At 42.8% G+C, this 12,154-nt stretch overlaps 1 protein-coding gene across 3 annotated transcripts in view; it reads left to right on the top strand.

The window, feature by feature from the left end:
- Nucleotides 1-406: 406 nt before the first annotated feature.
- NDEL1 (nudE neurodevelopment protein 1 like 1) overlaps nucleotides 407-12,154 on the top strand; it is a 34,831-nt gene continuing 23,083 nt past the window's right edge. For 2 of the 3 annotated variants that reach the window (XM_061174616.1, XM_061174617.1), the window contains exons 1-4: nucleotides 8,411-8,467; nucleotides 8,989-9,086; nucleotides 10,500-10,653; nucleotides 11,567-11,715. In XM_061174616.1, the coding sequence (XP_061030599.1) occupies nucleotides 9,001-9,086; nucleotides 10,500-10,653; nucleotides 11,567-11,715 (389 nt within the window). In that variant the 5' untranslated portion in view covers nucleotides 8,411-8,467; nucleotides 8,989-9,000. Of the gene's footprint in view, nucleotides 548-8,410; nucleotides 8,468-8,988; nucleotides 9,087-10,499; nucleotides 10,654-11,566; nucleotides 11,716-12,154 lie in introns of those variants that run through there. The other variant, XM_061174618.1, reaches the window with a different exon arrangement.

Genomic DNA, 12,154 nt, shown 5'->3' with positions numbered 1-12,154 from the left:
TAGAATACGCCTGAACTGGGTGGTCGAGGTGGACTCGGAGGTGAAATCTGAGCCGAGGTTCTTCTCATAAACGGAAACACTGAAACAGATACTTGCAGGACTTGGTGGCTGAAAACCGGGAGGCAGGTTGTCATCCACGGTGATGCCACCTTCCCGAACGTAGAGCCCTTTTAGGGAACCACGAAGGTCGCAAACGACACGCAGTGGGGCCCAGAACACCGGCGCAGGAGGCCGCCGCCAGCTTGACGTCAGCGCGCCGGGCCCGGCGCGGCCCCGCCCCCCGTGACACCATTCTCGCCACAGCCCCGCCCAGGCCGCCCCGCCCTCGCGCGCATGCTCAGAGCCCCGCCCCCGTGCGTCACAGAATGGCCTCGGACACCCAGGCAGACTCTGACGTGTCGGGGAGGAGCCGGGCGCGGAGGTGCGCGGAGTGGAGCTCAAGGCTGCGGAGGGGAGCGGAGCTGAGCGGCTGGGCGGGCCTGGCCAGGCCAGCGGAGAGGAGACGTCGGTCGAGCGGCGGCGAACATGCGCTTTTGACACATTGGAGGTGAGCCTGTGGTGGGGGGCCGCTCCCGAGGGTGCCGGGCCGAGCCGGCGGCGCCGAGGCCTGTCCCCGGGGAGCCTGCCAGCCCGGGGGCTGTGTCCGAGGCCCCGCCGGGCCGGGCCCGGGTTCCGGGGCGACCAGTCCGGCGGCAACTGTTCCAACCGCTCTAACTGCTTCCTCCCGCCCTGGTCCGAGGTGTGGCCCACCGTGGCGCCTGGAAGGGAGCGAGCCGGGCGGTCTCCCTAGGATGTGCCCGCGTCCGCGGGTGGGGTGAGGGATGGCGGGGACGAAGGCGGGACGTGGCACCGTGGGCACGGGCGCTGGTGGCGCAAGGAGCGGCTCCGTTGGAGGTGGCGGCGGCAGCTCAGCCCTCCTCCTCCACCGCCCCTCCCCCATCCCTTCAGCTGGGAGGGTGGTTCGGAGCCGGGTTGGATTTTGAACTCCCCTCGCTTCTCTCCCGCGGGGGGCCAGAGCGGAAGCAGCCCACCTTGGGCTCCGGTGGCATTCCCGTGACTGCCTGTCCCGAGCTGCTCATCACCCCTCTTGGAGTTCAGAAAAGTGTCCCCAAACGGGTTCGGGTTGCTTGTGCTGGCCTTTCTTTTTTTTTGTTGTTGGTAAGCAACGAAATAACTCTTTACGTTTTGCCAATGAATTGAGGGTTCTTTCACTCCTGATAATTTCGTTACATTTCTGTAGCGCCTTCACTCGTTTCAGAACACTCTCGCTATCTCCTTTGAACCTCATCACCTGGGTAGTGGCTGCGCCTGAGTCTCTTCTCGCCATTTGACGGATGGGGAAATTGAGACCAGATGGGGTGGGGGCTTAAGTGATTTCTACTGTGGATTCTACCTGCCGGTGAGTGGCTTCGCTTGGTCCAGGACTTACGTCTCCCGGCTTGGAGTTCTGGTTTCTTTTTGTGGGATTTTTATACCCTTCTCAGCTAGAAAGTGAAGTAGAAAATTTGACTTGCCAAAAATATACCAGAAGCTAGTAGCAGATGTGTTCAAATATTTTTGAGTAGACCTACCTAGGATAAGAACTGCTACTCAGTTGTAAGAGAAATCCTACGCTGATACTTGGTCATGGTTGCTGGCTAATTATTTTGTCTGATAAATTGTGTTGCTTTTAATCCATTTATGAAACAGGGTAATGGCTTTGCTAAGTCATGAAGTTGGTGCGGGTAAAGTGCAGCATTAAGTCATGTGTTGAAGAGAATAAAGGGGAGCTAAGATATCTTCTCTGAATCTTTATTAAAGTTATTATTTAAAATCAGAGATCAGAAGGAACAACAACAACAAAAAACCTTTGGCTAGCCCTGGTTGCAAGTTGACTGGGTCCAGATAGAAATCTTATGAAGCAGTTGTTTTTTGTTCTGCTTTGGCTTTTTAAATTAAATAAATTGAAATTGGATGAGGAACACTTAAGTAGAAACCTCAGTAAAAACTCAGATTGCTTTTGTGACATATCCAAAACTTATTTTTATTCTCATTTTAAGTCATACTGGGATAAATTTGGTTACTAAAGCTTAAAATTACTTCTGACATAAGTTTCTGAGCACTTCATAAGGTAGAAAAAGAAGTTTGATAGGACCAAAGGGGAGACCATATTTATGATTGACTTTGAAAAGTTTAAAATTCTGTACGTGTCACCTTTGGGAGTAGAAGAATTTTGGTGAAAAGGTATCTATTATCTATTGTGAGTTCCAGAAGAACTCTTCCAGTCTCACTAGTCCATGCTACAACTATTAACAAGGAGACAATATCATATAAAATGGATTTTCTTAGCATTGCACAAAGAATAGTTTCTTTGTAAATATAGCATTTGGGACAGGCAGTTTTATACCCAGATGAGTTGATTTGTCAGTTGCTAGATATCTGAAGGTCACATAGAGTATGATAATGCCCCGTGTAGAAGTTGTCATACTTCTGGGGTTCACACTCCATCTCTGTATGGGACACGGTATTGAGGGAAGATTTGGGTAGTGGGGAAGAGTATATAATTATCTACTTTCATTTCAACTTCAGAAGATTATAGATGCGTCATTAAAGCTTTTTCTTTTTTTTGGTAGCAGTATAGTTTTCTGTATTGACTAACTTTCTGTAGTCTAATATCTCCAGTTACATAGTTTCAAATAACACAGTGAACACATCCTCCTGCTGTAACTTGAAGCAAAATGAACAGATTGTCTTTATGACAATAAAGGTCTGCCCCTGAGAAGGGTCTTTTGAATATCTGCAGTGGTAGCAAATTTTTGTTATTTGTAAAAAATCCAATTTCTGGAAAGGCTAAGTCTCGTGAATAAAATTAGAGTGATAAGGCTGGATAATACCAATTAGGCAGTAGAAATGAGGTATGACCACAAAGAAAGAGCTTTTTGTTTATTTTTTAATCTGGTTCTTCAAGGCTATTCCAGAAGAGGTTTTAGAAATGTTTTCAGTAATGGTGGTATCACTGAAATATGCACATAGCTTCCAGAAGTGATTAATTTTAAGGAATAATTTGTATGTTTTAAATTCTGAAGCACATTTATTTTGTGGTTATACTTTAGAGGTCTGCAACTGAATGACCAGTTTTTTTTTTTTAAAGGCACATTTTGGCCAACCCAATTTTTTAATAAATTTAATTAATTAATTAATTAATTAATTATTTTATTTGTGGCTGTGTTGGGTCTTCGTTTCTGTGCGAGGGCTTTCTCTAGCCGCGGCAAGCGGGGGCCACTCTTCATCGCGGTGCGCAGGCCTCTCACTATCGCGGCCTCTCTTGTTGCGGAGCACAGGCTCCAGACGCGCAGGCTCAGCAGTTGTGGCTCACGGGCCTAGCCGCTCCGCGGCATGCGGGATCTTCCCAGACCAGGGCTCGAACCTGTGTCCCCTGCATTGGCAGGCAGATTCTCAACCACTGCGCCACCAGGGAAGCCCCCCAGTTTTTAAAAATAATTTAACGACGCAACTAAGACCCGGTGCAACCAAATAAAAAAATGAAATTTATGCTGCGTTTATTGTGCCAGACTCCGTACTAAGTACTTTCAAATGTTAACACTTAATCTTCATAACAACCCTATTTTAATTATTATCCCCATTTTACAGGTGAGGAAGTGGGTCACTGAGTGGTTAAGTAACTTGCCCAAGGTCAACTAGTGAGTAGAGGACTCTGATTCCATCCTGGGCAGTTTGGCTCCAGGGTCTGGGCTCTTAACTGCTATGCTGTGCTGCTCCTACCACCTGTTACCCTCTTAAGTGTTTTTAATTGGTTTGTTTGGAAAAGCTGATGGTCATTTTAGTAAAAGGCTTCTGGCGTAGCTTACTGTTTGAGAGAACAATAAGTGACTTGTAAAAGTAGCCTGTTAATTAGAAAAATTGTAGGCTACGTTCAATTCACATAAGATTCAGCAAGAAAACAGAAGTGAGTGTGAAATAAAAACACATATTAAAATAATTTGGCTAGAATTATTTGACACTGAGCTAAGTAGTTGGACAAGGAAAATACAAGAAATAGAACTAGATTCTCAAGAAGTTTCACATGAAAGGCTATTTAAAACCTGAGTCGCCAGGGGACACTGATGGAAAAATTGGTAGTTGTATTAAGAATACGGCCCTATTCAAGAACCAAAAAACAGGGACAAATGGACTCTTTATAGTACACCCAGAGGTGTAAACAGTGAGATTCCTCAGGCAACACTACTTAGCTAAGCACGCTTCAAAGTAATAACAGCTGTAGGTCCTCTGATACTGTATAAATGGGTCAACAACAACAATGAAAAAGAGCCTCACACAGAAAAGTTCCAAACTGGGCATGTGAATGATAACATTTGTAGATAAAAACAACCCTAACCCTATTTGTAGAAGGGTTGGCTCCACATTCAAATACATTCAAGTAAATGTTAGGTGCCAAGGGAGGCATCTAGTAGTCATTATGAACTTCCATAAGGACATTGGCCCATGGACCGATCGCCAGAATCATCAAATACTGCATAGTAACAGAAGGAGTACTGGAAACTGTAAAAGTATCCTACCTGTGAATAAAATGTTGACATGCTGAAGTAGCATCAGTCACTCAACTCCAGAAAGGCATGTATGTAATCTAGAGAAGTTCCAAAGCAAGACAACAAAAATATTTAAGGGATCCAGATGGCTGCCAAGTGAATATAAATCTAAAAGGACAAGAAATATTCACTTTGAGAAGACCAAGGCTGAGAGGTATTATCATCAAAGTCTACAGAATTAGGGCCTAAAAAAGAATACAGACTTGTTTACCAAATCCTAGAATCTTTAAAGGGAGCAAACACACTAAATGTATGGTAAATTTAAGACCAAATATACTGTTTTTTTTTTTTTTAAATTAATTTATTTATTTTTGGCTGTGTTGGGTCTTCGTTTCTGTGCGAGGGCTTTCTCTAGTTGCAGCAAGCGGGGGCCACTCTTCATCGCGGTGCGTGGGCCTCTCACTGTCGCGGCCTCTCTTGTTGCGGAGCACAGGCTCCAGACGCGCAGGCTCAGTAGTTGTGGCTCACGGGCCCAGTTGCTCCGCGGCATGTGGGATCTTCCCAAACCAGGGCTCGAACCCGTGTCTCCTGCATTAGCAGGCAGATTCTCAACCACTGCGCCACCAGGGAAGCCCCTATACTGTGTTTTGATTTCTCTGGAGTTTCCAACTTGCTTTTTTTTCTTGTTGACACAAGAGTGATGTCCTTTTATCATAACCTCAGATTTATCCAGCTTCCCAGTCATGGTGTCTGTTATGGGATTCCTCCTTTTTCCTGGAGCCATCCATCTGGACTGAGTGACTCTCAGGGCGTGATGGACTAGGCTTCATCTTGGGATGTTCCTTCTTTGCAATCCTGGGTTGGAGCCACTATTTCCTATAGCCTGTGCCATCCAGGTCTTGTTGTTCTCTTTCGTAGCTGTCTCAGGAGATGTGTGGGAGGTAACCCTCCTGAGTGCTTGTATGAGAAGGGTTCTCTCATTTCCTGAATTACCCGTTTCCTCTAGGTTCAGTAGGTCCTAGGATTTTCTTACTCATGCTGCTGGCTTTTCTCATTTGTCTGGTGGTTCTTGGTTGTCCATTTATATTTAAGAATTAAGGGCTGGACAGTGATTATTTTAGGTAGCTAGTGTGCAGCGGTTATCGCCAAGGCTGTCCCCAGTGAGTCCCAGCAGCTCCCTATTCTGTGATGTGGGGCCTCTGCTGAGCTTTATAAGTGACTGTGAATGTGGCTTGGCCTGCCTCAGACTGATAATTTTGTCTAGCTGAGAATGATAGGTTTTATAATCCTGATTTAATACATGGTGGTGTGTTGTGAGGTAGAAATAAACTGCCCACACATCTTTTGGCTTACACCATTTCTGAAACGGGAATTTCAATATTAATAAAGGAAAGCAGTACTTTGAAAGCAAAGAGGGAATAATAGGAAAAAAAAAGATTATAAGTCAGATTTAAATATCAGATTTCTACAGTGGTCCATGTTCTTGGTGAGGCAGAAGGCATTTATAAGTAAGACACAGGTGCTGCCTTTGGAAACTACCTGGAGAGCCACAGCCTTTCATCGCTCTTCAAATATTTCTTGTTTAAAATAGAGTAAGTAGCAGCAGAACTTTGCTTCTTGTATCCCTTAGATCTTCATAACATTTTGCAAAACCGTAATTTATTGATGGTGTATGAGAAACTGAATATTTGAGCTGCACATTGATACATGGTTGCCAGTGTTCCAGTGGCAAATGTGTCTCTCCAGATTTGAGGACCAGCACCCAGGAGCTTCTTTAGGGCTGGATTCATAGATTTCAAATGTAATTAACTTTTTTTTTTTTTTGCATGTTGGGAAAAGACCTTATGTAGAGCATTCAAGGGACACAATGATTGTTGCCTCACCCTGAGGCGCTTCTCTCATGTGTCCTGTAATTATATCTTCATCTGGGTTGTCAAGGAGACTTAGACAATGAGTCTGAGGGGTTTTTGATACCACGTGGTGATGCCCTTAACTGCTCTGGATACTCTTCTGAGATACAAATAAACCTCTTGCTACTGGATTAGCCTCATCTTCATTCACACCTTACTACAAATTAAATTACAGTTATAAATAAGATTATCCCTACATCTGGGGAAATTGAGTAGGAATTGGGAACTTTGATGAAGGGATAGGATTATAAAATTAATCAGTATTATTTACTAAACAGTATACATATTGAAGAAACAAGTCAGCTATATAGTCCAAACCCTTATTAAATGAAAAAACTGAGACTTTAAGAGATTAAGCAGATTGCTTAATTGCCATTAAGGAATTTAATGGCAGAGTGGGAACCCTAGAACCCAGTCTCAGCAGGACTCCTAACTCTGTGGGTTTTACATTTTAGTATGCTGTCATGCTATAACGGTATCGTCAAGAGTAGAAAAACAGACAAAAGCGTGCCAGTGTAGGGGTAATAAGATTAGAGGAGGGTGCATTTGGTCCACTAAATGTTTATCCAGCACTTAACAATGTCTGACACTTTGTAGGTGCTCAGTAAACGTCTGTAAGCACTATGTACTTTCTCTGAGCAAAGTGCTGTGCTTAGTGCCAGGAGGAGACGCCAAGTATGTCAAGGACCCATCTCTTTTCAGAGAACTCTTAGGCTGATTGGTAATTTAAGTTAATTAGAAGGTTGACTAATATGCCAAAAGTAATAATAGACGATGTGGTCAGGAAAGACTTGACTAAAACCAGAAGAAGTCACAGTAGGCCGCAGAAGCATTACACTAAATGTATATATTGATAGTTACATTTTAATTTTATTCAACTAGAAGCCATTCTTGTGTCTCTTTGGTATACCCACCCTCAAGTTGAAGTTCTGTATTTGTTCTTGTCCATGTCTTTTCTAAACATTCGTGAGTAGTGGGTCCTGCTGGATGAATTCCGTATTCTCTACAACTTCAAGTTTTAATTTACTTTTAAAATTTATTTTTGGCTGCTTTGGGTCTTCATTGCTGTGTGCGGGCTTTCTCTAGTTGCGGCGAAAGGGGGCTACTCTTCGATGCGGTGAGATGGCTTCTCTTGTTGCAGAGCACGGGCTCTAGGTGCACAGGCTTCAGTAGTTGCGGCGTGCGCGGGCTCAGTAGTTGTGGCTCGTGGGCTCTAGAGCACAGGCTCAGTAGTTGTGGCACACGGGCTTCGTTGCTCCGCGGCATGTGGGATCTTCCCGGACCAGGGCTCGAACCCGTGTCCCCTGCATTGGCAGGCGGATTCTTAACCACTGCGCCACCAGAGAAGTCCCTATTAATTTACTTTTAAAGCTGGCCTTGAATTCTTGCTACCCAGTATGGATTAGGTTGAATCAATTTTGGTTTAATTTAATAAATATTATTGAATATCTGCTATTGTGCAGGCAGTGTTCTGGGGTTGAAATCTGTAAGAATGATACACAGCCTAATAGGGGGAGGTGTAAGCAAATGCATTATTATGTGGTAAATATATGCATGAAAGCATATTCATGGGGGCCAAGAGTTTGGGAGATTTTAGTGCTGTCTGGGTGAGGACAGGAAATGATTTCTGGAAAAGATGACAGCTAGGTTTTAAAGGATAAATAGGAGCTTTCTAAATGCACAAGGAAGGAGAGCCATTCCAGATAGGGAAAAGATCCAGACCTGAAGCAGAATGGTGCGTTAGGACAATTTTCAACAGTATTGCTGGAATATAAAGTCGGTTGCTTGGGGAGAGGGTTGTAGGAGGTAAGACTGAAACACTTAGGCGTGAATCTAGGACAAGCCCAACGTCTTTGGTATTCCATTGGGCCTAACAGTCAACTGGAAATTTTAGGTAGTCAGTCTAAATGCAAGGTTAACTAAATAGATATTTTTTAACCCACTCTGAAAGCCTTGGGAGAAGAACCGAGGTGAAAGAACATTGAAGTTGGAGAATCAGTGGACTTATGGAGGAAGCTTGGGACTTAAAAGGTAATTAACAGGAAATGTTTAGAAATGTAATGATAGTAAACTATTGGGAATGTGGTCCCTGATCTCCTCGAAAGGCTACCTGGCATAAAATGTTTCAAGCAGGTGTTTTGAAGCAATTGTACAACAGAGAAGGGCACGCAGCAGTAGCAACTCTGACAGTAAGCTTGTTTTCTGTCACCTGATTCCCAGAAGATCAGTTCGCTGTGAATCAGCTGCAGGATGATTCTGTGGGGTCAACTCCCCAGAACCTAGTGCCGCCACCAGAAGCGCTTCACGTGGCTTTTGTGACTTTGTTCGTCTCCTCTGCTGACCCCGTCCACAGTGCTGGTGGTCCCTGTGAGTGGGGCAGTGAAGTGATTTATGTGCCTGAGTTTATTGTAATAAAGAGTTAACTGCCCTTAGAATCTTTCATGTTTGACTCCCTCCAAAATGCTGCAGATTTAGTGTTGTCCCAGGCTTTATACTTTTACTAAGATTCCTGTGTTCTCTATTAATTTATTTTCGTCTTTAATATTTCACAGGCTTTCTTGATCATGGATGGTGAAGATATACCAGATTTTTCAAGTTTAAAGGAGGAAACTGCTTATTGGAAGGAACTTTCCTTGAAGTATAAACAAAGGTAATGTTGAAAAGCATCCTAAAAATAGGAGAGGGCTTTGGAATACATGATCTCTAGTTTGTGCCTTTTTTTTTTTTTTTTTTTTAACAAAGCTAAATTTAGAGTTTCTGATATAGGATTGGATTTCTAGAAATAGTCATAGCATTGCTTGTATTTAAACAATATAAAAATGACATAAATCCTTACATTACTCGAATTATTAAAATAGTAAGAAAACTGTCATTTGTGATTTCTCCTGGTAGTTTACCTCCTTTTATAAAGCCTGTTACTGCTCTTGGCCATCTTTGGCCTGCTCGGTGTACAGATTCTGCCTCATCATTTTGGTCTTTTGGAGATTCTGATAAGCTCCCTAGGGCTTCATAGGGTAGACTTTCTTCAGGCAGGTGTTATCAGTGTCTGGAGCCAGCAAAGCTTTGAGGGAGGGACAAGAGCTTCAGGGGTATATGGAGCATTTTATAAAATCTCAATCATTTCAATTAGTTGGGAAAACTTGTAGATAACCTTTTAAGTACCAAAACTTATCTTAAGTTTCTTTTTAAAATGAAACCTTTCTAAAATATGTATACATCTTCCAACTTTGGTTAACAGTTTAGTAAGACTTATCAAACCTTTTTTTTTTGGGGGCTGCATTGGGTCTTCATTGCTGTGCGCGGGCTTCTCATTGTGGTGGCTTGTCTTGTTGCGGAGCACAGGCTCTAGGCTCGCGGTCTTCCGTAGTTGTGGCTCGTGGGCTTCAGTAGTTGTGGCTCGTGGGCTCTAGAGTGCAGGCTCAGTAGTTGTGGCACATGGGCTTCGTTGCTCCGCGGCATGTGGGATCTTCCTGGACCAGGTCTTGAACCCTTGTCCCCTGCATTGGCAGGCAGATTCTTAACCACTGCGGCACCAGGGAAGTCCTGTCAAACCTTTTATTGCTATTTCACTGTTATTGCTGAAGCCAGTTACTGTACTGTGCTAGTGGGTATGGAAAGTGTGCGTCTATGGCAGGGGTTCTTAGTCTTTTTGTGCCATAGGTGCCTTCATAGGCTGGGGAAAGCCTATGGACCCCTTCTCAGAATAACATTTTTAAACGCATAAAATTAAATAATAGAATTACAGAGGAAACCAATTATATTGAAAAAACAAATCTAAATGTTAAACTAATTTGTGGATAGTAATATGTGCTTCTTTATCAATATGTTAAATAAGAAAGAGGGGTGAGTGTATAAAAAATGAATCCTTTTGAGGCTTATAACTTATTTTCATTGAACCCTGAATATAGAGTAAGAGATGCAAAATAGATGGCCTTTATTGTTTAGTATATTTTATGGTAGCATAACATTGAGGCAAAAATTATTGAATTGATACATAATCATCTTCAGGATGATCCTTATGCTTCCTACTATAACTGATCTTTCCCGCTTTGTTTCTGATTAGCTTCCAGGAAGCTCGGGATGAGCTAGTTGAATTCCAGGAAGGAAGCAGAGAATTAGAAGCAGAATTGGAGGCACAGTTAGTACAGGCTGAACAAAGAAATAGAGACTTGCAAGCTGATAACCAAAGACTGAAGTATGAAGTGGAAGCATTAAAGGTAATTGTGGCACTAAAAGCTGGTGTCTCATTTGCTGGGTTTTATTAAAATGAGAAATACATTCTTTTAGGTGGAGCTTAAGAGCAGCAGGCAACATAAAAATGTAAAAAGGCCTAAAGTGAATTTTTGACAAAAACTCTTTGCTTTCGTGGAACCAAGGGAAAGGTGGTTTAGAGTTCAGGAGTTCACTTGGAAACTGTAGCTGTCAGTTTTTTAGCTATAATGTTCCTAGCTATAATATTACGTTGTAGTTCCTATAATTTTCAAAAGCTGCCTGATTATTTGTTTTGACAGAGTGCCTCATTCTGTGGCACTTTAAAATTATATTTGTATGAAATACACATTTATTTCATTATGGTTCGTAGTCCCTTTAGTTTTGGAGTTTAGTTTTTAAAAATTCCCTTCTAACAAGGAATATTCAGGAGTGAAAGATTAACCCCTTTTTGCTGCTCTTCCTCACATTCCTAAGCCAGATGCTTGGGGTGTTCCTGTGTCTGGGCAGTGGGGTAGATTTGGGGAAGGTGAGGTATAGGGAATTTGAACTCTTGTCAGTCACCTTCTTTGTGCTTACCCTGGGCTGCATTCAGCCTAGGAACCCGGAGTTTCCCCCACCAAGATTGAGGTTTTTAAGGCAACGGTTTCACTATTTTACCTCTTTTCAGAGAGATCATTATTAGATTTCTTTGAGAGGAGAATGGTTGACTAATTTTATACGAGTTAAGGCACTTGGAATGAATGTGTCATTGTTTTTAAATAGTGTAAAAAGGAGAGAGGGGTACCATCAACTCAGATTGTGGGTGAATTTCTTGGATCCTGCCCGCCCCCGTCCCACCCCTTACTTGGGTTACATCCTTTATTAAAGAAAACTATATGTTAATGACACATGCTTTCCTTCCTATACCCACACCTTCAGGAGAAACTGGAGCATCAATATGCACAGAGCTACAAGCAGGTCTCAGTATTAGAAGATGATTTAAGTCAGACTCGGGCCATTAAGGAGCAGTTACATAAGTATGTGAGAGAGCTGGAGCAGGCCAATGATGACCTGGAGCGAGCAAAAAGGTAAGTGAATGATGTGCATTTTGTTCGAATAACCAAAGTTGGCAATCAGTGATTAAAATTTGTTTTTAGGCTCAACCTATCACCTAGATCTTAGTTCCAGAACGTTTCCTTTTGGTATTTCATGTCACCTGTAACTTGTCACATTGAAACTTACCAAAAATCCTTATCTCCCCAGATAATGCCCTTCCAGGCTTTTCTTTCTGTTTTTCCTTTTTTCTTCTTCTTTCAGGAACCATTGTTGATCCTGTTGGTTTTTCTTTAAAACATTCATTCCTCCATCTTCCCTGTATGTTCTCAGTACTACCACACTTCTTGAAGGTCCTCACATCTTATACCTGAATCCTGCAGTTAATTCCTAGCTGATCTGTCTTTAAATTTTCACTGCTTTTTATTCTCTTCTGTTTTAATACTAATCAATGAATTGTCTCAAAATAATGCT

This window comes from Eubalaena glacialis, chromosome 19, assembly GCF_028564815.1.
Source record: "Eubalaena glacialis isolate mEubGla1 chromosome 19, mEubGla1.1.hap2.+ XY, whole genome shotgun sequence".
Classification (NCBI taxonomy): domain Eukaryota; kingdom Metazoa; phylum Chordata; class Mammalia; order Artiodactyla; family Balaenidae; genus Eubalaena; species Eubalaena glacialis.
Note: the sequence above shows the minus strand (reverse complement) of the source record. Positions and strands in the feature narration are given on the sequence as shown.